General features: G+C 45.3%; 2 protein-coding genes across 3 annotated transcripts in view; both read left to right on the top strand.

Annotated features, from left to right (window-relative positions):
- Positions 1–5,200, top strand: part of myzap (myocardial zonula adherens protein) — a 30,074-nt gene extending 24,874 nt beyond the window's left edge. Inside the window, exons 10-14 of the mRNA XM_056278453.1 lie at positions 251–345; positions 504–612; positions 3,134–3,217; positions 3,530–3,636; positions 3,821–5,200. Coding sequence (XP_056134428.1) covers positions 251–345; positions 504–612; positions 3,134–3,217; positions 3,530–3,636; positions 3,821–4,247 — 822 coding nt within the window. The 3' untranslated portion in view covers positions 4,248–5,200. The remainder of the gene's footprint in view (positions 1–250; positions 346–503; positions 613–3,133; positions 3,218–3,529; positions 3,637–3,820) is intronic.
- A 3,961-nt stretch (positions 5,201–9,161) lies between these two features.
- On the top strand, positions 9,162–21,062 carry polr2m (RNA polymerase II subunit M). Of its 2 annotated transcripts, XM_056278455.1 has the most exons (6): positions 9,162–9,450; positions 10,814–10,902; positions 11,039–11,199; positions 11,714–12,307; positions 14,894–15,116; positions 20,243–21,062. In XM_056278455.1, the coding sequence occupies exons 3-6, from the start codon at positions 11,156–11,158 to the stop codon at positions 20,384–20,386; spliced, it is 1,005 nt and encodes a 334-aa protein (XP_056134430.1). In that variant the 5' UTR covers positions 9,162–9,450; positions 10,814–10,902; positions 11,039–11,155; the 3' UTR covers positions 20,387–21,062. The 2 variants fall into 2 exon arrangements, with proteins under 2 accessions (XP_056134430.1, XP_056134429.1); XM_056278454.1 differs by lacking the exons at positions 10,814–10,902; positions 11,039–11,199.
- Positions 21,063–24,614: the final 3,552 nt, after the last annotated feature.

Genomic DNA, 24,614 nt, shown 5'->3' with positions numbered 1-24,614 from the left:
GTCTGCCTAAAACAACTCCCGCACGTTCCTTGGAGAGGTGTATGGAGAGGAGTTTAGCTGGCTGTTCAAACCCAGTATAGGCTCACTAGGAGGACACTGGGGAATAACAGTACAGTAAAGTTATGCTTTTTTATTGTAAGGGTGGAAAAACCCCAGTAATATATCAGAAAAAAAGCTGTCAAAAACTGCATTTGTGCATGTCTTTTTGTAGAAATGAAAGAAAAAAAACAACAACTTGTCTTATTCACAGGAAAAGGGTCAACTCCAGAAGAAACTGCACGAGTGTGAACAACGTCTCCGCTTGATGGAGCTCACAGACCAAACCGATGCAACCGTAGCCAGGAGGTATAGACTGTCTGTCTGTCTGTCTGTCTACTACTACTACTTTCAGCTGCTCCTGTTAGGGGTCGCCACAGCGGATCATCCGTCTGTCTGTCTGTCTGTCTGTCTGTCTGTCTGTCTAGTGTGTTCTATAGATTGGGTATTGACTGCTGGTCTTTCAGCAGGTCTAAACAGCTGGAGGAAGAAGCCTCAGACCTCCGTGAGAGAATCAAACATCTGAACGACATGGTGTTCTGCCAGCAGAGGAAGGTCAAAGGAATGATAGAGGAGGTCAGAAGCATTCATTCATTATTACTCTCATCCAGTGGCGGCTGATGCTAAAAAAAATTTGGGGGGGGGGTGGTACAATTTACCTTGGCGCAGCACACCTGACAGCTGCTTTACTGTCCACACGGTCACAGAGTTATTAAGAAGGACAGTGTAGCCTATTGATGTTATCAGGGTTCGTAGACAGTGGATGATTGACAGTTGAGACGAGGTATGGTGGTGGGTGTGAACATGATTGACAGCCACAAGAATTGTCCAATCACATTAGATTAAAAAACGTTAAAACAATACCAATTCACTGCCAATTAAAGTGGGAGTTCCTGGAGAATCTGAAGAAACCAATTAGACAGCAGCCTCAGGTCACCTGCTCGCCGACATTTTGAGGGCTTACATAAGGTATGGTTTGGCTGGTGCCCCTCACCCAGGAAGTATATGTATTCAGACAGAAACCAACCAAACACCATTTGAACCAATATCTAATGGCTGCTGACAGGCGCTCACAGACTGAAAAACACTTGTATTTCATAATTATTTGCATTATACAACTAAATTATATTTAACATGTTTAAGTAGATTTTCATCTCTTGATATTTGAAGGGTGCGGCACTGCAGCATCCTGTACTGGCCAGCCGCCACTGCTGTCATCCCAGTATGATTCTGATTGTCTGTCGTTTTGCGAATGTGTTAGGATGGGATGAACACATGTAGTATCTTTGCGAGTCCCAGGTGGAACGGGTGTTTATTTGCAAGCTATTTTTTGGCTGAATACAATAATTGGAGGGAGCCACTTAAAAGAGCATTGTGAATCTTAAAGCATTAAATTCCCCAATGTTCCTTTTAAAGATATCATCTGTAATTTTTTAACATTAAAGATACCATATTTGATACCTTTTCCTCTGGAATTTTTATAGCGACAGCCATTCAGTGTATTGGCATTCTGTAATTTGCCCCGTTATTTTTCATTGGTGCCGGCGGGGTCTGCCATTCTCGCCAAGTATTCAAGTGTACTAGTGTATGCAAAGGACATGTGTTGAGTCTGCCACAAAAGAAGAAGAAGGGGGGTATCCGGGTAGCGTGGCGGTCTGTTTCGTTGCCTACCAACATGGGGATCGCCCCTTGGAATCCCCGTGTTACCTTTTGCTTGGTTGGGGGTTCCTACAGACACAATTGTCTGCGTGCGGGAAACCGGATATGGGTATGTGTCTTGGTGGCTACACTAATGCCTCCTCTGGTCAGTCAGGGCGCCTGTTCAGGGGGGAGGGGGAGAACTGGGGCGAATAGCGTGATCCTCCCACGTGCTACGTCTCCCTGGTGAAACTCCTCACTGTCAGGTGAAAAGAAGCGGCTGGCGACTCCACTTGTATGGGAGGAGGGATGTGGTAGTCTGCAGCCCTCCCCGGATCGGCAGAGGGGGTGGAGCAGCGATCGGGACGGCTCGGAAGAGTGGGGTAATTGGCCGGGTACTATTGGGGAGAAAACAGGGAAAAGGGAAAAAAAACGGGGTAAATTAAGGACAACCACTTTAAGTCATTGACGCTGAAGCAATTTAGATTTCTGCTGTTGCAGCTGAGTGTGAAATGGCCGGGATGAGAGTCAGCACCTCCAAGTCTGAGGCCATGGTTCTCTACTGGAAAATGGCAGCTTGCTCCCTCCGGGTTGGGGATGAGGTGTTGCCTCAAGTGAAGGAGTTCAAGTGTCTCGGGGTCTTGTTCACGCATGAGGGTAGGATGGAGCGGGAGATTGACAGGTGGATTGGTGCAGCATCAGCAGTAATGCAGATGTTGTACCAGACCGTTGTGCTGAAGAGGGAGCTGAGCCAGAAGGCAAAGCTCTCAATTTACCAGTTGATCTTCATTCCAACCTTCACCTATAGTCATGAGCTTTGGGTAGTGACTGAAAGGGTGAGATCGTGGATACAAGCGGCTGAAATGAGTTTCCTCCGTAGGGTGTCTGGGCTCAGCCTTAGAGATAGGGTGAGGAGCTCGGACATCTGGAGGGAGCTCGGAGTAGAGCCGCTGCTCCTTCACATCAAAAGGAGCCAGTTGAGGTGGTTCGGGCATCTGATTAGGATGCCTCCTGGGTGCCTTCCTTTGGAGGTTTACCGGGCACGGCCAACTGGGAGGAGACCCCGGGGTAGACCCAGAACTTGCTGGAGGGACTACATGTCCAATCTGGCCTGGGAACACCTTGGGATCCCCCAGGAGGAGCTGGAGGACGTTGCTGAGGAGGGGGACTTCTGGAGTGCCCTACTTAGCTTGCTGCCACCACGACCCGACCCTGGAGAAGCGGCTGATGATGGATGAATGAATAATTTAGTACATGAGGACTTGCAGCAGAGGGCACTGATAATCTGACAACTATGTTCGAAGAAATCTTGCAGCAGAGAATTACTTTTTTTTCCAAATGATTTGTTCTGTTCTCAGTTTACTGAGCACTGAAATTAATAGACCAAGTAAAAAGGTCAAACTTGAAAGACACCGTCTCTGTTTACTACGTATTAATTATTATTTTTTTCATTTTGAAGGTTGAGTCGCTGCGAGCTCAGGTTGCGAAGAAGGACATGTTCATCTCAGAACTCCTGGACAGAATTGCCATTGTGGAGTGTGAGGTAGGTTGACATGGTGGAGTGTGAGGTAGGTTGACATGGTGGAGTGTGAGGTAGGTTGATATTGTGTAGTGTGTTAGGTTGACAGCATGCCTGATGTGGAAACGCTGGTGTGGGGTGGCGCTTTGTGGATATAGAGGAGACTTCTTTGGAAATCCGCGCCGGACATCCTGAAATTTGAGTCGGATGTCTGTGCCGGTTCTCTGCGTGGTTTTGCTTTGCCTGTTGGTTCACTCTCACACTCAGCGTGGCGCCACCTCGGTCCTTTGCATGTATCTGACCTGACCTTGTTCTTTCCTCTTTTCCTTTTCCTAGAATAATGAATTAGAAGACAAGCTGAAGTATTTTATGTCTAAACAGAATAGGCCAAGAGATGTCGCGCAAACCAGGGAGGTAGGAGTGGGCTGTCATCTACTCCCCAGGTAAGAGGCTGCGAGTTCATAAAAACCACATTTCAAACCTTTGAGTGGCTGTTGCAGCTAGAAAAGCGCTATATGAAATGCAACTTAATTGACTGATTGATTGATTGATTGAAACCTTTTGGTTGTGTGCGGCTCCACCTGCCGCCGCGGCTTCTTATTCGGGTGTCTGGCTGTGAATCCACAGGAGCGAAGTCAGCGATGCTGAATCCACCGACCAGTCTGAGCCAAGTCAGTCCCAGCCCATGCAACAGCCGCCCCAGTACCTCACCACCCCGACCCAGCCACGGACTTTCAAATCAGGTCCACCGCTCAGCAGACTGGAGTCCAGTTTGCTGAGGTACACTCCAGTTGAGTACAGCCGGTTTCTGAAGTCCAAACCCTCGTATTCCTGTGAGACACAGACGAGCCCACAGCGATCCGAATCCGATTCCGTGAGTCCGGTGCGGTCCAGCGCGGACGAATCCGTCTCAATGCCAATGGCGGACACCGACTCAAGTCCAGAGGAATCCACTCCGACCCCGCCCCCTTCGCCAGCAAGACTACGTCCGTCTCGAATCTATACGCCGTTCATGAAGCTGATGGAGATAACAGCAAAGATTAACATAGAGTAATCTGGCAAGCGCCGCTCTCTCTGGCCTGGTTTACTCGGCCAGCTGGAATGATAAAAACCAGCACGTGTGACATATTTCTGACCTTAAACAAGGTCAAACTCCATTTCTGCTTTGTCCAGACACACAGTAAGTCACATCAGCCTGTCACACATGATATAACAAACGTGAAAAATATGTGAAAAAATGTGATTCTTTGGGAGGCGGGGGGCCTTTTTCCTCCTCATTCGTATCCAGCCAATTACCCCACTCTTCTGAGCCGTCCCGGTCTCTGCTCCACCCCCTCTGCTGATCCGGGGAGGCTGCAGACTACCACATGCCTCCTCCCATACATGTGGAGTCACCAGCCGCTTCTTTTCACCTGACAGTGAGGAGTTTCACCAGGGGGACGTAGCACATGGACCCCCCCCCCAAACAGGCGCTCCGACCGACCAGAGGAGGCGCTAGTGCAGCGACCGGGACACATACCCACATCCGACTTCCCACCCCGCAGACACGGCCAATTGTGTCTGTAGGGACGTCCGACCATGCCGGAGGTAACACGGGGGTTCGAACCCGCGATCCGCGTGTTGATAGGCAACAGAATAGACCGCCACGCCAGCTAGACGCAAAAATGTGATTCTAAAAGGAAGTGTAAGACCTGTGTAGGAAATGTTGATTCTACAACACATGTTGCACTATTGAACGGTGATGTCACGTTGCGTCCTGTAGGGTGTATATAGTGTGTAAATCACCCATTGGAAGTAATATACCAAAGCAGTTTTTGTTGTGTTTACAATACATGTAGCCTACTTGTGTTGCTCACGGAGCTCTCGGCAGACTATCTTCCGAAGGTTTGTAAGGTTTATGTGTCTATTTTTCTGCAATTTCATATTTGCTTTGTATAAATGAAATGAAATATTTTGTTACTTGTCACATTGTGTGTGAATTATTTATTACTATGCTTTGTGCCTTTATGAACAACCCGACCTCTGATGGTGCACATGGTGGCGGGTGTGGATCCGTCACCGTCTGTAAATGGGTGACAGGCTGGGTTACAAGGTAAATACATACGCTTACTTTAAGAAGTGATTTATAAACAGTGACTTTATGAACGTGACTGCCATCCCTGAGCCACTGGCAGAAGTCAAGTCTGCACTGCTGGAACGCCAGTCGGAGAAGAAAGGGCTTCATGATGTGCCCTTTCTTTAACGATACACATCTCATTCCCACCAACAACACAAGGTTAATGAGCGTCTGTCTTGATGCATACTCAGTAATCCAGGTAGGAGAATCACAAGAGATGAGTCGGTTCATCTGGACAAGTTGGAAGGTTAATGAATACTTACACAAATAAAGACCCAAATATCTATTAAACAGTACTGACTGATTGATTGTAAACCATAAATACTACTACTAGTTTCGGTGGATCCCGTTAGGGGGCGCCACAGCGGATCATCCGTTTCCATCTCTTCCTGTCTTCTGCATCTTCCTCTGTCACACCAGCCACCTGCATGTCCTCCCTCACCACATCCATAAACCTCCTCTTTGGCCTTCCTCTTCTCCTCTTCCCTGGCAGCTCCATATTCAGCATCCTTCTCCCAGTATACCAACCATCTCAATCTTGCCTCTCTTGCTTTGTCTCCAAACCACCCAACCTGAGCTGTCCCTCTAATATACTGGTTCCTAATCCTGTCCTTCTTCGTTACTCCCAGTGAAAATCTTATCATCTTCATCTCTGCCACCTCCACCTCCACCTCCTGTCTTTTCATCAGTGCCACTGTCTCCAAACCATATAACATAGCTGGTCTCACAACCATCTTGTAAACCTTCCCTTTAACTCTTGCTGGTACCCTTCTGTCACACATCACTCCTGACTCTCTTCTCCACCCACTCCACCCTGCCTGCACCCTCTTCTTCACCTCTCTTCTGCACTCCCCGTTACTTTGGACAGTTGACCCCAAGTATTTAAACTCCACCTTCATCACCTCCACTCCTTGCATCCTCACCATTCCACTGTCCTCCCTCTCATTCACACATACGTATTCCGTCTTGCTCCTACTGACTTTCATTCCTCTTCTCTCCAGTGCATACCTCCACCTCTCCAGGCTCTCCTCCACCTGCACCCTACTCTCACTACAGATCACAATGTCATCCGCGAACATCGTAGTCCACGGCGACTCCTGCCTGATCTTGTCCGTCAACCTGTCCATCACCATTGCAAACAAGAAAGGGCTCAGAGCCGATCCTTGATGTAATCCCACCTCCACCTTGAACCCATCTGTCATTCCTACCACACACCTCACCACTGTCACACTGCCCTCATACGTATCCTGCACCACTCCTACATACTTCTCTGCCACTCCTGACTTCCTCATACAATAAATAAACCATATTATAAGTAAACCATAAATACATGCGGTCTTACTTCGTCTGAATACTAGAGCCTCCATTTGATTATTGGTTATTTCTAATACGAAATAACATCTGAATTTTCCGTCTAGCTTTGTGATTGGACCTGTTCATACTTTTGGAGGCCAAATGTTTTGCTCCTAGCTTATATTCCGTCCATTTCAGTTGTTGGAGTCTCATCGTTTGACTTGAATTTCCAGCATTGCTTTTTTTTCTGTTTCTTTCTTTCTTTGATTGAACAGCAAACCTCAAATAAATCCACTTTATGCAGGAATAGTTTCTGGCATATCAGAAAGAGCAGAAAGTTAACCGAGTGACTTTACAGTGAGTGCAAACCACAGAATATGTAAATCCCCCAACCGAAAGACCTTGTTCTCCGTTTTGCTCGAACGTGGACAGCGTAGAAAAGGTATTGAGTTTTGCAGTAATAAGCAGGTCATAAATACTATAACCGGATGTGTCGTCTTTAAAGTCTCGGTGTGATGATCAAGGGAGCTTGAATTATTGGAGTCTTTCCATTTTTATTTTTCTATTTTATTTAAAAAAAATTTTTTTTTTGCTATTTTGTAGTCAAGTCAATTTTATTTTGTATAGCCCAGTATCACAAATTACACATTTGCCTCAGGGGTCTTTACAGCAACACAACATCCTGTCCTTAGACCCTCTCATCGGATCAGGAACAACTCCCTAAAAACCCCTTAACAGGGAGAAAAGCTCAGGGAGAGCAGCAGAGGAGGATCTCTCTCTCTCCCAAGACGGGCAACGTGCAATGATGTTGTGTTTACACAATTTACACAATACAGCAGTGGTTCTCAACCTTTCTGGGGTCCTGGACCCCCCTGCGTATTTTTGATCTACCCTGAGGACCCCTCCACCTGATCTTGGGGGAGGGGGGTTGCAATTTGATAGAAACAGTAGAAACTGCATTTTAAATTGCATTATAGCATTTATTCACTCTTTGGGGCAAAAATAAGAGCTTTCAGTTGTAACTTAGATATAGTTAACAAAACAGAATTCTTATGCAGTAACTTTCAGATATATGTAACAAAACAGAATATGTATTCAGTAACTTTCAGATATATGTAACAAAACAGAATTCTTATGCAGTAACTTTCAAATATATGTAACAAAACAGAATTCTTATGCAGTAACTTTCAGATATATGTAACAAAACAGAATATGTATTCAGTAACTTTCAGATATATGTAACAAAACAGAATTCTTATGCAGTAACTTTCAAATATATGTAACAAAACAGAATTCTTATGCAGTAACTTTCAGATATATGTAACAAAACAGAATATGTATGCAGTAACTTTCAGATATATGTAACAAAACAGAATATGTATTCAGTAACTTTCAGATATATGTAACAACAGAATATGTATTCAGTAACTTTCTGATATATGTAACAAAACAGAATATGTATTCAGTAACTTTCAGATATATGTAACAACACAATATGTATTCAGTAACTTTCAGATATATGTAACAAAACAGAATATGTATTCAGTAACTTTCAGATAGATGTAACAAAACAGAATATGTATTCAGTAACTTTCAGATATATGTAACAAAACAGAATATGTATTCAGTAACTTTCAGATATATGTAACAAAACAGAATATGTATTCAGTAACTTTCAGATATATGTAACAAAACAGAATATGTATTCAGTAACTTTCAGATATATGTAACAACACAGAATATGTATTCAGTAACTTTCAGATATATGTAACAAAACAGAATATGTATTCAGTAACTTTCAGATATATGTAACAAAACAGAATATGTATTCAGTAACTTTCAGATATATGTAACAACAGAATTTTTATGCAGTAACTTTTAACAATGCAAACGGGAGCGAGATCTCTTATTAAAATACAATAAATTACACTTGTGAAACAGATGTAATTAGAGAAAAAAGTCCTGTTACCCTTTATAGTTTAGGTAGATAAAGGTCTCAGTCACATTTGAGTAAAATAATCCTATTTCTATAAATGTCACAGGATCTTTTTTTAAAGATATTTTATTTTCACGGACCCCTTGCAATTACACCACGGACCACTAGGGGTCCGCGGACCCCCGGTTGAGAAACACTGCGATACAGCACCGAAAGAGGACAACAGAATTATAATGGAATTATAAAACATATGAAGACTATGATGAGGAGGATGCCAAGCAGTGTCCAGGTGGCGACCACCGTCACCGTGGAGACCTGGGAGGAGGACAGACTGCACGTGCACACAAGGGGAGGCATCACACCGTTCACGCACGCACACAAGAAGAGAGAGAGAGAAGACACGTGAGAGAAAAGAGCAGTTTCCAATAACCAATAATCTATACGCTATAATCTCGTCGGCAGAACAGTGCTTGGTAAAAAAAAAAAAGTTACGTTGGCGGCCCTCGGAAAAAATAATAAAAAAAAGGTCCAAGGGCTGCACTACACCACCGGCTCCATTAGGTGGCAGTAGAACATCTCGTGTGCAACACGTCAACTTCCGCCATAGAAGAAGACAGCCTGCCGTAACCGTCGGTCGTGGCTGAACTTTGGCTGAACGTCTGCGCGTCTTTTAAACGATAACCGGGGGTTTTTTTGTTTTGTTTTGTTTTTGTTTAACCCGAGTGCTGAATTCTAGGTCATGTTGGACGCGTCTTAGTCTCGCTGCGTCTAGATTCGTAAACAGCGTAAGCTGTCCGTCACCATGGCCGCCTCGTGGACGGAGCGGCAGGGGCAGGTGGGCGACCTGAGAGTAAAGAGTAAAGAAGAACTTCACGAAATACTTTTACGGCAGGACAAACTACTATCCAACAAGTGAGTTATCACACACGCACATATATATATATGTATAAATATATACATGTATATATATATATATGTGTGTGTGTATAGGTTTCCACCAGTCACTTTGTATAGAGAGAGTCTCTCCCGCTCTTCCAGCAAGGAACAGGACCCCCCCTCGCCCCACCCCCATCCAAAATGGCTGTCATGCGTTTTTTAGATGTCTGTTTTTTGGTATTTTAGCCACCGTTGTTTATCATATGTAGACCTTATTTGTATGTATACAGTATAGATAGATAAAAAAATAGATTAAAAAAAAAACCCCACGGGAAGACGTGCAGCAAGCGTCTCTGCTGTCAGGCCCGAGCCAGCAGGACCCCCCTCATTCCTCTTCTTTTCTTTCCTCTTCTTTCGTTTATGTTGACACATCAACACTTGTGCTTTTTATATGTGGTTATAACGGGGGAGGGGGGGGGCTGGCTCACAGTAGCACAATCCATACCCCCCTAACCCCAGAAGTACCTGTGTACCTATGTGTTGACTGTATGACTATATGTATGAATATATGTGTGAAGGTTTACTTTTCTTTCAGTGTACAGACTGGCAACACATTTCCTTAAGCAAGACGTTATCGAGTATCTGTCCAGACTGAAGGGTTTAAACGGCAACACCGCTGCAGCTCCGGGGCACAGCTAGCCCAGATATTGTCTTTAGTATTACCACATTAATCACAATGTGTGGGCCAGTGCCACGTCCAGCTCTACTGTTTATCTCCAAAAGTCACAGTTGGGTTTAAGAAGCCCAGAACTGGTCATTACAAACCCGCAGTTCGCTTACTGGTCAAATGGCTGCAGCCCCCGTATGGCTAAATGGACATGGATGACACAAGGCCATCAACATAGTTATGAGACAAGACTATAGGAACATTTCACAGTAACTGTGATTTTTAAATAACTGAAAAAGGGATGTGCAGAGTCTCATTGAGGGTATGTTATTCAAACAGTCACTCAAATTCAGTTCGAAAGACAAAACTGGTATTCCAGAAATCAGGTCACCAGTCAAAGTTTCTCCAAAGGAAACATTTTGCCCTAAAGTGTCTAGCAATGACTGTTAAAGATTTAATAAATGTATTGCTCTATTGAATGTGTATTTAAGTTATTTTCATTTTCTCTTATGGCGTCCCTTGAGTAAGTATCTTGCTGAACGTCAGTTTGGTGGTACAGGATTCAGACCTTCGGTCTTTAGATGGGGTTTGGTTTATTTGGTCATTCTTGGCCTCCCCACCACCCTAATGGTTCTCATTGTTCAAACATCTTCAATGTTAATTTTTAAAAAAAAATGCCATGCAAAAACCTACAATTATTTATGCCCGGCTGATTTCATTTTTTTGATTTAGGAGAGTAGCTGAGAGCTTTCCTCTAGTTATGCCGGGCAAATGCTGAAGACGGCCTTTTGTCAAAACATGTCCATTGATCCATAAGACAAGTGAGTATATTTTGGTTGTTCAATGATGTATTTAGTGCCACAGCACAAATATGTTTTCTTTAAAAGATTATTACCAATTCCTGTTTTGAGAACTTCCATCCATCCGTCCATTATCCAAACCGCTTATCCTACTTAGGGTCATGGGATGCTGGAGCCTATCCCAGCAGTCATTGGGCAGCAGGTGGGGCGACACTCTGGACAGGCTGCCAGTCCTTCAGAGGGCCGACACGTTCACATCTAGGGACAATTTAGTATGGCTGATTCACCTGACCTACATGTCTTTGGACTGTGGACTGTGTATGTGTTTTGAGAACTTGTGATTTAAAAATTGATTTTGGAGAAAATCTTTGCCCACACATTCATTAGGCAAGGCCTGCACAGCCATGCAGCAACATAATGACAGCATAATTACACTGAACTACATGAGGCGATTTCATCACATCAGATGTGAGGTATCACATTTGAATGGGAATTCTTTCGAGAATGCCGGACTATTTGTTAAGCAAATTTATGGCACGTCATGTGTTATGTTAGTTTTTTTCTCTCAGTATTTTTAAGTAGGTCCTCATCCTTATATTTTATTTACTGCATACTATTTACAAATAACTAAACTTTAAACTATTGCTGCGTAAACCCAATCTGAAAAGGGCATCGACAGTTCAGTCTTTGGTAAGAAGAGTTGCTTTGGACCCAGTGAATACTGGCCCACATAATCGTCGTAAGGTGGTTTCAGCTGTTCGTACACATTTTAATTGATGTGCCAGAGTCTCAGTTTGACATGATAAATAACGAGATGATGTTTAATTTACAGGAGGTTCTTACAGAGTCTTCCGGATAAAGGGAAAAGAATATCTGAATTCGCAGAGAGAGTACGCCTCATCATCGCCGACCAGGATGAGGAAGAGAGGAAGCGAGTCATGCTGTCCTCTGCCAGGGCAGAGTTTCAGTCCAAGTACCAGCAGGCATTCACTTCACACCAGCGTGGAGTCCACAAAAAAACCGGTGCCTTACAACAGGAGAGTCCAGGTGAGGATGTTGCACTCCACGCTGTCCAGGAGATGGAGGCCTCACCCATCTCACCCCGCGTCCACGAAAACAAAACTGTCGACAAGCAACAAGATCCCTCTGTGGCCGCTGATGAATCCATGGAGACGACTGCTGCTGAGGCCGCTCTCAACTCCAACAAGCCTGGAGAAAGTGACCTGGTGGAGGCCTTGGAAAGGGTCAGACTGTCTGACACCACTGGCTCGGGTTCCAAAACAGAGTCCAAAGAGCCTTTAGAGGACACTCCAACACAAAATGTGTTCCTTGGAAAGAAGCAACCAAAAAAGCCCCACTACATAGAAGTTCTGGAAAAAACAGAGAAGGTTCCGGCCAACAGGAAACAGACATTCAGATTGAATCAGTAAGTTGTTTCTGTCTGAAAATTATCTGATGATCATGATTTGATGATTGTGGAAAAAGACCCGAATGAAAACAAGACGAGATCAAAACATAACATATGGTTGGACCGTGTGTTCTCAATAGTTGAAATTGTGGACAGTTTGTAGTCAGTGGTCGTGTCTAGAATGTGAATTCCTGGATATTTTATGTAGTGGTCCCAGTAATATTTGTTGTTAAAGTGTACTGAAGTAGCATATCACATGACATGGTCAAGCTACGTTCAAGTAAGAATAAAGGTTTAGATACAGTTGCAAGAACAATACTGTCCACTGACATCTCGGGATGTGTGATTTGAAAGAGAATTTAATTGTAATCGTAACTATTCTAATTACCTGTTAAATCCCCTCATCGTTTTTCTGTTTTTATCTGTGGACGTCTCGTTTTTCTAAGACTCGCTCTGTATCGAGGGGCGAATTCACAAAAGGATTGCGTGGATTTTGTGGCCGCTAAACCTGCACAAATAACACAAAGAGAAACCATGTAATTCTTAAAGCACCCGCCAAGGGTGAAATGCTCCCCTAACTGGTGCCAAACTAATGGTGTCTCAGTGTTCTGGTGCTATTTTCATGTATTCAGATTAGGTAATGTGCATACATTTTGCATAGATTGGCCCCTTATTATGCAAATGAGCCTCATTGAGGGAAATAAAACACACCAGTGCTAACAGCCACACAGAGTATATATATATATATATATATATATATATATATAATTTTTTTGTGGATTTTCCTTTTCCCTGTTTTTCTCCCCAATTGTATCCGGCTGATTACCCCACTCTTCTGAGCCGTCCCGGTCGCTGCTCCACCCCCTCTGTCGATCCGGGGAGGGCTGCAGACTACCACATGCCTCCTCCGATACATGTGGAGTCACCAGCTACTTCTTTTCACCTGACAGTGAGGAGTTTCACCAGGGGGACGTAGCGCATGGGAGGATCACACTATTCCCCCCTCCCCCCTGAACAGGCGCCCCTGACCGACCAGAGGAGGCGCTAGTGCAGCGACCAAGACACATACCCACATCCGGCTTTCCACCCACAGACACGGCCAATTGTGTCTGTAGGGACGCCCGATCAAGCCGGAGGTAACCCAGGGATTTGAACCGGCGATCCCCACGTGGGTAGGCAACGGAATAGACTGCTACACTACTCGGAAGCCCCCCCTACTCCTTTTCCAACATGTAACAAATAATGTGATGCATACGGAGGTTTATTTGCTGAGTTTGATGTGTGGATTTGTTAATCACTTCAGAGTATTGGCAATGGATTGTCTGTATGTTCGATTCTGCTTATTTACATGTTGGAAAAAAATCATCGTCGTCATTCCTCTTGAAACCACAATGAATTGGCAGGGGGAATCCAAAACTGCCGTCGGGAGAGTGGGAAGCATATGATTCCTCCCACTATGGCCAACCTTTTTATGCACACAATGGAGAATAAGTGAAAATTATTAGCGTCTTCAGAGATTTGGTGGAAACTGACGCCCAGCCTTTCCGGTGATCATGGCGGCAGTGATCGTAGCCATCCAAAGGTATCGTCCTGCCAGGCGTGCTCGTGATTAGGTGTTTCAAAGGAGAATATCACTTTATGATTTAACTGACACCAGAATCATTCGCAGAGACAGGTTGCCAGGTCAGACGGTTCTTGTTATACTTTATGACGTTAAGGATGACGTTGAGTCTGCCTACTGTATTGCTGCAAAGTCGCCATTTATACTTTGCCACATGGGTAATTGCAGTCTGACACAAAACAACAGCAAATTGCTCTCAGCTGCAAAACGTTATGGGCGTGTTTGTGCTGTAATATCATATGTGCAATATCTTTTGTGAATCAGATCTTGAGACGGGGCAGATGGTTGGAAGCGATGTACAGTTCATGGAGCTATTAGCGGCTGCAATCCGTTCTTTGTGAATTCGCCAGTGAGGGTTTTTGTCAGTGATTATTTGGGGTGCTTTAACTGTGTGCTCTCCCTCATGCCTCTCGGTGCACGGAGAGCTGTTTTCTCTCCTCTTCTGCTCTATGCTGGACTGTTCCGGTGCGTAACCGGATGCAGAAAGAGCAGCAGAATATTCCATTGTTGAGGTTTCAGTAGTGTCCACGAGCAGCAACATATTGCATTCGTTAGCGTGCAATAAATGTGGAATGAGCTGGAACCACTGCGCCGTTTGAAGAAGTGACGTTGTGTCTAACCAGCAGATATGACGGAACAAACTGGTACAAGATCTTTACCAACAGATAGTACGACATCAATAAGTAAAACTCAGGTTTTTTTAGTTGGCAGTGTGGAAGTTTTGGGAGTTCCTTATCTGATGCGAGGGTCTAAGGACAGGATGTTGTATTGCTGTAAAGCCCACTGAGGCAGGTTTTTAACTTGTGATAATGGGCTATGCAAATGAAATCGCCTTCAACTTGAGGTGCTGACACAACCACACTGCTGACTCTCATTGATTTTGAATGGAGCTCAAACATCACTCACCTTTACCACATGTCATCATAAGTGTCATTAAGTTCAACAAAAACGTCATTCTTCACAATTCCAACTTTTGTTCCCAGGCTGCCTCCCAAAGTCAACAAGTCCCCATCAGGTTCCTTATCACCAAGACATTCACCTGGAGGTTCATCACCACTCTCTCCACAAGCCAGGAGAGAAGAGGACAGGAAACACCTAGATGACATCACTGCAGCCAGGCTCCCTCCTCTCCACCACAGCCCTGCCCAGCTCGTCTCTCTGGAGGAGTCGGCAAGACTCCTGCAGGAGCAAACAAAGAGACACCAGGTGAGTGTGTCTGTATAGGATCAGCTTCTCTCAGAGCAGAGGTGTGGGCTCGAGTCACATGACTTGGACTTGAGTCAGACTCAAGTTGCAAATTTGACTTTGGATTTAACAAAACTTTGAAAAAGACTTTCTGTTCAACTTTGACATTAACATCTGTGACTCATGACTTGACTTGGACTTAAGACTTGAAAGACTTGTTACCTTCTCTAAGCCCAAAGATAAAATACTTTTAAAAAGTGAAAGCGTAGCAGTCTATTCCGTTGCCTACCAACACAGGGATCGCTGGTTCGATTCCCCGTGTTACCTCCTGCTTGGTTGGGTGTCCCTACAGACACAATTGGCCGTGTCTGCAGGTGGGAAGCCGGATGTGGGTATGTGTTCTGGTCATTGCACTAGCACTGCCTCTGGTCGGTCGGGGCGCCTGTTCAGGGGGGAGGGGGAACTGGGGGGAATAGCGTGATCCTCCCATGCGCTACGTCCCCCCTGGTGAAACTCCTCACTGTCAGGTGAAAAGAAGCGGCTGGCGACTCCACATGTATGGGAGGAGGCATGTGGTAGTCTGCAGCTCTCCCCGGCTCGGCAGAGGGGGTGGAGCAGCGATCGGGCGGCTTGGAAGAGTGGGGTGGTTGGCCGGATACAATTGGGGAGAGAAAGGGGGGGGGGGATAGTGAAGATAATCAGCTCTTTATTTCCATAATTACAGATCCACTTTGAATCAATATGTAGCGAATATACATTTTTAAAAGCATTCATGATTTGCGTAAATTTAGTATATTAACTGTCACTCTGTTGCTAAAGTTTAGAAATGGCATGAAATTTGATGAAGTACACATAATGACTTGTTTAGGACTTGAAACTCAAAGTTTGGGACTTGGGATTTGACTGTGGACTTGAGTGCTAAGACTTGAGACGTACATATGACTAGGAAAACTAGAGGAGTGCACTCAGCAGGGTGCAGATCACCACCAGGCGTACGTATCTCCCCTTCTCCGGTGTTCGAACTTGGCAACGAACCATCCCTTTTTTCACCTACAGGGAGAAGGGAAATACACCTGGACAGAAAACCACTGTTTTTCCTGCCATTATGAGACTTTTGCGCAGTGCCCAAGTCGATTGTATGGGAATGATGGGAAAAAAAGTTATTAATATGCAGCACTCAAGCTAAAAAAAATCTGCCTAATGAAAACTTTTTGCCTGTCAGTCTGTGGATGCACAGCCTCCCGCGCAGACCCTCGTATGAAAGTGACCAAGTCTTGACGTGAAATGAGAGATCATGCTATCATAATTTCAAAACCCTTATTAAAAGATGCAAATGTGTTTAACTGTTGCGGTTTTTGGGATATAAAGTTGTTCAAGGAAATTGTATTTTTATAGTGGAGTTTTAACCTTGGAGACTATAGCACTACGGCGGCGAGGTGAGTGAGGCCAATCGGTTCATCCAGTGTCCCTCCAGTTCTCCTGCGCTTAGATCAGCAGGGAATGATTTGCTGGCTTGCGAAATACGACCAGCTTCTCATTTACTTTCAGGACTCATACCGAAATACATAATGTTTCGGTTCTGACACTGTCGCTGCCCGATCTGACTCGACCGTAGATGTAAGTCGCGGGTGTGCACGGTTGACTCAGATCAGGCAGTGACAGAAAGCAGCGGTGGTTGAGCGAACTAGAGAGTGAATGAAGAGAGGGAGCAGTGATGGCAAGAAAACGTTTTTTGAAGGTTTTGAATCACCACAACCACAAGAGGTTCTTTATCATAGAGTCAAACTGAGCCAAGAAATTTTTGGCTGATATGTCCAGTAGTTTGCGATATTAGCCGCAGACAGATACACACATGGACACACAGGCGACCCATAATCCCATCCAGGCTACTGCCTGGATGGGAGATAAGTATGACTTGGTCCCACCTCTGTCTCAGAGGAAATACACATGCACACACTCATACTTGGGGAACTGTGCACATCATCCTACCTGTTGGCATTCATTTTTATTATCCCGCCAGGTGTGGATTGTGTGTTTGGTTGGGGGGGGGGTGTCTGTCAGTGGCTAATCTCGCAAACTGCTGGACCTATCGGCCTACATTTTTTTTGTACGATTATGACTGTATGATGAAGAACCTCCCGTGGTTGCAGTGATTCAAAACCTTCAAAAAATGTTTGTTCTCGCTATCGCCGCTCCCTCTCTTCATTCACTCTCTAGCTCGCTCGACCAATACTGCTCTGCCGCTGCCAGATGTAAGTCAACGGTGCCTCACTACAGTGACTCACTACAGTTGACTCGGATTGGGCAGCGACATGATCAAAAGTCATTAAAAGAATTTTGATAATCCAAAAAACCGGGCAGGCAACATCACTGCAGACCCATCACACCCTGGTCACAACCTGTTCAAACTCCTCTCCTCTGGTAGGCGCTACAGAGCACTGTACACCAAAACAACCAGATATAAAAACAGTTTATTCCTGCGGGTTGTCATTCAAATGAACGGTTAACGCTGTCAAATAAATCCAGCCTTTTGTATAAACTGTACTGTACATTGTATGTATACTGGTACGCTCTGTCATGTCCATCTACCTCAAGCGTGTATCTAAATAACCTGCTAACATCTGTTTCAGCATCGCTGATATATTCTCTGCACCTTATCGTCTCTTATTTCACCTGTATAAGTCAATCCTTGTGTATATCTGGAGCTTCTCCATGGATTGTCACCTTGTCCTGGTGGAGAAGCTTGCGCTGGTCCTGAGATCCCGAGAGCGACGCCGCCGGGAGCTATACTCCTGATCGGGTCACCCATGGTGGTCAGGTCAAGGGGGAGGTCTCTGACAGAGCAGTCCAACCAAGACCTCACCGGTGGAACGGGCGGAAGATGATGGCTGACTTTAGGGAAGCATCACAGCGGCTGGGAAGGCGGATGAAGGCTGCAGCAAAAATGGGCCCCCAGTCGTCTTGGACTCCATGCCACTTGATCCTGTGCACCAGTCTCCCCACGTTAAACAAAGTCACACAGGCGTCCTCCCAAGAGGACAGTCATACTTGCTTTGAGTCACCGCCGATGATGATGATATATCTGAAGATTGTTGTGTTGTAGTGTTGTTATTCTGTGTTAAGTACAGGGAGAGCCATGAAGCCAGAGTCAAATTCCATGTATGTGCAAACATGATTCTGATTCTTAAAAAGCAAACGTTATAAAGGAACAACTTCCTGTAGGTTGCAGTCTAAACAGGAAGTGTTGCATAGTCTTGGTGCTTCCTGATCTGGGTCAACCTTAGATGGAACCAGGAACCAGGAACACTTTATTTGTCATTTCAAGTGTTCCTGGTTCCTGGTCAAACATGAAATGAAACGAAATGCCGTTTCCCCCAGCCCACAGCAGTGCAACATACAGACAAAAACACACTCAAGAGCTACAAGGACACACACATTCAAACTAACACATGTATCCAAACCAAAATACAAATCACTGTCCAAGGGAACGAACGCCAGCCAGGGTGACTGTCATAATCGCCGGTCTGCATGAGCTAGCAGTTAGCCTAGCCTGCCCCGATCACGTGTCCTGTCACACCGCCCTCCGTGTTCCCTCCTCGGGCGCAGCTCCAGGCAGGGGCCGTGGTCCCTGTGGCAACCGGACGAAACAGACCGAGCCCTCCCAGCTGATCCAGGGCCAGCTCTCCCAGCCAGACACCCTTGACACACCTCCCCGCACTCCACACGACGACATCAAAAACACCAGTTAACGCCAGGTGAGGCTGCCGCCAGACCGGCCTCGGTGTTGTCGGAACTGCCGGTCTGCATGGGCTAGCAGTTAGCCTAGCCTGCCCTGCTTCCTTATCCTGTCAGACTGCCCTCGGTGTTCCCTCCTGGGGTGCAGCTCCAGGCAAGGCCGCGGTCCCTGGGCCCACAGCGCAGCAGACCAAGCTCTCCCAGCTGATCCAGTGCCAGCTCTCCCAGCCAACAAACGAAGACAAAAACTTAGGCGTGGACAAAGACAAATGTGAATTCGCGCCGCCATCTTCCCGTGCGGTGTGGGAAGATGTGAGTCATGCACAATTGTAAACTGTTTACCCACTTTTATTGTGAAAATAAAGACAGGGTTAGACCAAACTGGTCATATAGTAAACCTTTTCTTTTTGGGAATTGCAAGTTCATCTTGGTCACATTCGTGCGAGGGTTCACCTGGGAGGCTGCACATCTACAGACTGACAGGCAAAATGTTTTTATTAGGTAGGTTTTATTTTAGCTTGAGCGCTGCATGACTTTCTTTTTTTTTTTGCATATTTCCCCTTCAGTTGACTTGGGCGTTACACAAAAGTCTTATAATGGCAGGAAAAACCCCGTTCTGTCTGTCTGTCTGTGTGCGTGTGTCTGTCCACCACTAATCTCACATACTACTGAGCCTGTCAGCTTAGTATTTCTCCTGCACAGTTATGACAGTATGATCAAGGACTGCTCGTGGTTGCGGTGATTCAAAACCTTTGAAAAACCTGTTTTACACCGCAGCTGAGTGCGAACTCCTCAGCTGGTTTTCCGCCCAAGTCCGAGCACCGGAGATCCCCTGGCGGGGATCTGTCGATTCAACCTTTAACTGCCAACACTGAGTTCTGCGGCCCAACATTGGCCACTCAACTTTCGTCTTACCTTTTTTAGTCCACAAGAGTGTGAAATGTGTGTTTTTCAGTTGCAAATTTCCATATGCCGTTTCAGAGCCATTTTATTCAGTTCAAAGGTCATTGTAGAGTTATGTTTTTCACTCCCCATAAAAGTCACTGAATAATAACCTTGATTCGTCCAAAAACTTGTGGACCCTTAAAAAAAAAAAAAAAAAAAAAAGAGGCCCACGAACCAAAGGGTGCCCTGGTTCTTGGACTGTTCATTCAGTCGGGCTGTAAAGACCTTGTCTGAACTTAAACCTTTTATAAGCCTTGTCTTTTCACACTGGAAGTCATGAATATGGAGCCAAAACGGCACACAATATCTTTCTGTTCCAATACTGTTTGAGTTCGCCGAAGACTTTATTAACAGTTCTGCTCTGTTTGGCGGTTTAATAGCGTGACTTTGTCTCTTGATAACGCCGAGCGCAGCCTCTGTGTTTCCAGACTGTGCCATGTGAGCTTTTTCTCTGTGTTCATTTTTAGGAGTTGCAAGCCAAGCTGGCTGCCCAGAAACTGTCTGAAGGGCTGAAGATCACTATGGAGAGCTACTCCCCCGACGGCGGCCCCAAGGCTGCCTACCGGGAGCATCATGATGATGGAGCCCAGCTCTCCTCTGAGGAGGACTAATCCCTCAGGACCTATATGGGGGAGTAGCGTGGGGGGTGACAACAGGGCCCCTGCAGTCGGGGCCTGCGGAGGAGGAAAACCACTCCAAACACAAGAAGCTTTCTCAGGGTAGGACTGGTCATGTGGAAGATGCTTTGTGGAGGTCTGGTACCGGGTATCTGGAAGGCTCGGCTCAGCAAACTGAATGACTTGACGGTTCAGCCGGATCGATGAGTTTTCATCGAGTCGGTAATCTGATGAGCTTTCTTCGGTCTTCAGAGTTGCGCCTGCCGACACCTACCTGCTGCTTGGCTCTTCAGCGTAATGAAAGTTGTGGACTCTTCTCCTGCACCGTCTTGAAAATACCAGGACAGAAATGTTTGCTGGGTGTAATTGTGAAGAGGGAGGCAAAAAAACCCCCCCAAAAACATCCAAAACAAGATGGCGCATGACATGTCGGCATTTGCGGCAGTGCTGTGTTCATGTGGCATTGTGATATTTTAAGTCATTCCCTGATACAGTAGTCATTCCGCGGAGAACGTTTGTAAATTCTCCCCGTCTGTCGTTCAGGCCGCTGCCTCATCGGGTGAGACAAGACGGGCTTTTCAGGGTAGGGGACTGCTCACACTGGAAAGACGCGACAAGGCTGCAGTTACTTGTCTCTAAATTAAATATCTCTGCAAAATAAACAACAGACCTGGATAAACTGATGTAGTTTTCACTCCTCTTGTTTGTGTGATTGTGTGTTTGATGACATTAATTCATTCAGGTGTCACAACCTGCCTAAACAGGATCCGGCACAGCATCTCAAGAAGAGTTAAACCTGTACTGTGGAATTTTCCATCGGATAAAAAGCAGGAGTTGCTTCACATGTGTAGTTTCACCTGTGCAGGTGGTGGAGTATGCGGTCAGACCACACTGACTGGGAATGTCAGGTATGACCTTCAAACATGTTGGGAAAACCCTGCCTTTAAAATCTCAGCTTTTGGGCGTCCGGGTAGGGTAGCGGTCTATTCCGTTGCCTACCAACACCGGGATCCGGCTTGGTCGGCTCTGTGCATAACTAGTCCACTGACTTCCGGTTTCTACTGCAGCGGTCATACCAGTTTCCTGTTTGTTGGCGTGTGCTGTTGACAATGGCATATTTTTCGCGACGCCTGCGAGATTTACCATGGATAAATGTCCACCACACGGGACACAACTGTCCACACACGTTCACCTGCACCTGCCAGCACACGGGGGAACAGTTTCAAGTCGTACAAATCAAGTTACGTCGACCGGAAGTCAGTGGACTACAGCTATGCACAGAGCTGATTGGCCGTGTCTGCAGGCGGGAAACTAGATGTGGGTATGTGTACTGGTCGCTGCACTAGCGTCTCCTCCGGTCGGTTGGGGATCCTGATCGGGGTGGAGGGGGAAATGGAGGGATCTTCCCACGCGCTACGTGCGCCTGGTGAAACTCCTCACTGTCAGGTGAAAAGAAGCGGCTGGCGACTCCACATGTATGGGAGGAGACATGTGGTAGTCTGCAGCCCTCCCCGGATCGGCAGAGGGGGTGGAGCAGCGACCGGGACGGCTCGGAAGAGGGGGGTGATTGGCCAAGTACAGTTGGGGTCTTTCATATAGTCCAGAAAGAGGTTTTCTCTTCCCCCTCCCGCCAAAACATCCAGTTCACACGTGTAAAGACAAATGATGGACTCGTTGGCAAAACGGTCATTGGATGCTGAAGAGACGCGTGTACGAAGACACGGTCCACCGCCCCCGTGACCTCATGATTCACAGACGAATAATCACTGATGACGGGTCTCGGGATTCTGCGGCTCGCGGACCTGTCTCCTGCCTGCTCGTCTCCTTTCCTGTAAGCTGAACTGAAAACTGGTTAACATGGAAAATCTGAGCGATGAGGTGTTTTTCCGAGCCGTAGTTCTCGTCGTCACGTTAACAGGAATTAATACGGCTCCTCACGGTTTGACGTCATCGTGCTCCCGCAGACCTGATGGGATGTCACGCCTACACGTTGAGCAATGTTCCCTGCACATGTGGTGGGGGTGTCACACAGACTGGCGTTGCATCTTTATCCAGACTGTATTAGAAATATATACAGTCTAACAAATGACCTTTATCTTAGTTAACAACAAACGTTTTTTGTGTGTGTCTAACCTGTCATCTGATTTCACAAGGCCTGGTTTTCTGTTCCCACAACGAAGCCTGATTCATCAGTTTTTTATCCCTTATCCTAAACCAACTGGATTTTTCTCGTTTTTGTGGTCAGGATAAATGATGTGCACATTCACACGAGATTCCTCAAGAGAAGCAGCTTCTACATTTTCTATAATTCATAAACGAGAGCCTGCCAGTCACAACCAGCTCACTATTGTACGATAGCGATGCTCTTTATTTCACCAAACAACAACATTGCTAGAAATATAAAGGGTTAAATTAAGTTTGTTTGTGTGTTCATAGTAACTGAGATTTAATTTCATTAAAAACTGACTAGTTTTTACTCGTATCAAAAAAATATACGCTGAATTAAGACAAGCTAATCGAGGTCATTTTATCTTGTTTAAGACTCCTGCCGGCAGATAAGACTGCTGTTGGTAGAAAGTGTTGTTGTTTCATGATGCCGGACTTGTCTCAAGACTCTAAAAGTGTTGTTGTTTTATGATGCCGGACTTGTCTCAAGACTCTAAAAGGGTTGTTGTTTCATGATGCCGGACTTGTCTCAAGACTCTAAAAGAGTTGTTGTTTCATGATGCCGGACTTGTCTCAAGACTCTAAAAGTGTTGTTGTTTCATGATGCCGGACTTGTCTCAAGGCTCTAAAAGTGGTGTTGTTTCATGATGCCGGATATGTCTCAAGACTCTAAAAGTGTTGTTGTTTCATGATGCCGGACTTGTCTCAAGATAAAAGAGTTGTTGTTTCATGATGCCGGACTTGTCTCAAGACTCTAAAAGTGGTGTTGTTTCATGATGCCGGACTTGTCTCAAGGCTCTAAAAGTGGTGTTGTTTCATGATGCCGGATATGTCTCAAGACTCTAAAAGTGTTGTTGTTTCATGATGCCGGACTTGTCTCAAGACTCTAAAAGTGGTGTTGTTTCATGATGCCGGACTTGTCTCAAGACTCTAAAAGTGTTGTTGTTTCATGATACCGGACTTGTCTCAAGACTCTAAAAGTGGTGTTGTTTCATAATGCCGGACTTGTCTCAAGACTCTAAAAGTGGTGTTGTTTCATGATGCCGGATATGTCTCAAGACTCTAAAAGTGTTGTTGTTTCATGATGCTGGATATGTCTCAAGGCTCTAAAAGTGTTGTTGTTTCATGATGCCGGACTTGTCTCAAGACTCTAAAAGTGTTGTTGTTTCATGATGCCGGATATGTCTCAAGACTCTAAAAGTGTTGTTGTTTCATGATGCCGGACTTGTCTCAAGACTCTTAAAGTGTTGTTTCATGATGCCGGACTTGTCTCAAGACTCTAAAAGTGGTGTTGTTTCATGATGCCGGATATGTCTCAAGACTCTAAAAGTGTTGTTGTTTCATGATGCTGGATATGTCTCAAGGCTCTGAAAGTGTTGTTGTTTCATGATGCCGGATATGTCTCAAGGCTCTAAAAGTGTTGCTGTTTCATGATGCCGGACTTGTCTCAAGACTCTAAAAGTGTTGTTGTTTCATGATGCCGGATATGTCTCAAGACTCTAAAAGTGTTGTTGTTTCATGATGCCGGACTTGTCTCAAGACTCTAAAAGTGTTGTTGTTTCATGATGCCGGACTTGTCTCAAGACTCTAAAAGTGTTGTTGTTTCATGATGCCGGACTTGTCTCAAGACTCTAAAAGTGTTGTTGTTTTATGATGCCGGACTTGTCTCAAGACTCTAAAAGGGTTGTTGTTTCATGATGCCGGACTTGTCTCAAGACTCTAAAAGAGTTGTTGTTTCATGATGCCGGACTTGTCTCAAGACTCTAAAAGAGTTGTTGTTTCATGATGCCGGACTTGTCTCAAGACTCTAAAAGTGTTGTTGTTTCATGATGCCGGATATGTCTCAAGACTCTAAAAGTGTTGTTGTTTCATGATGCTGGATATGTCTCAAGACTCTAAAAGTGTTGTTGTTTCATGATGCTGGATATGTCTCAAGGCTCTGAAAGTGTTGTTGTTTCATGATGCCGGATATGTCTCAAGGCTCTAAAAGTGTTGCTGTTTCATGATGCCGGACTTGTCTCAAGACTCTAAAAGTGGTGTTGTTTCATAATGCCGG

This window comes from Lampris incognitus, chromosome 4 (genome assembly GCF_029633865.1).
Source record: "Lampris incognitus isolate fLamInc1 chromosome 4, fLamInc1.hap2, whole genome shotgun sequence".
NCBI classification, from domain to species: Eukaryota; Metazoa; Chordata; class Actinopteri; order Lampriformes; family Lampridae; genus Lampris; species Lampris incognitus.
The sequence above is the reverse complement of the archived record's forward strand: the minus strand, read 5'-3'. Positions and strand labels throughout refer to the sequence as shown.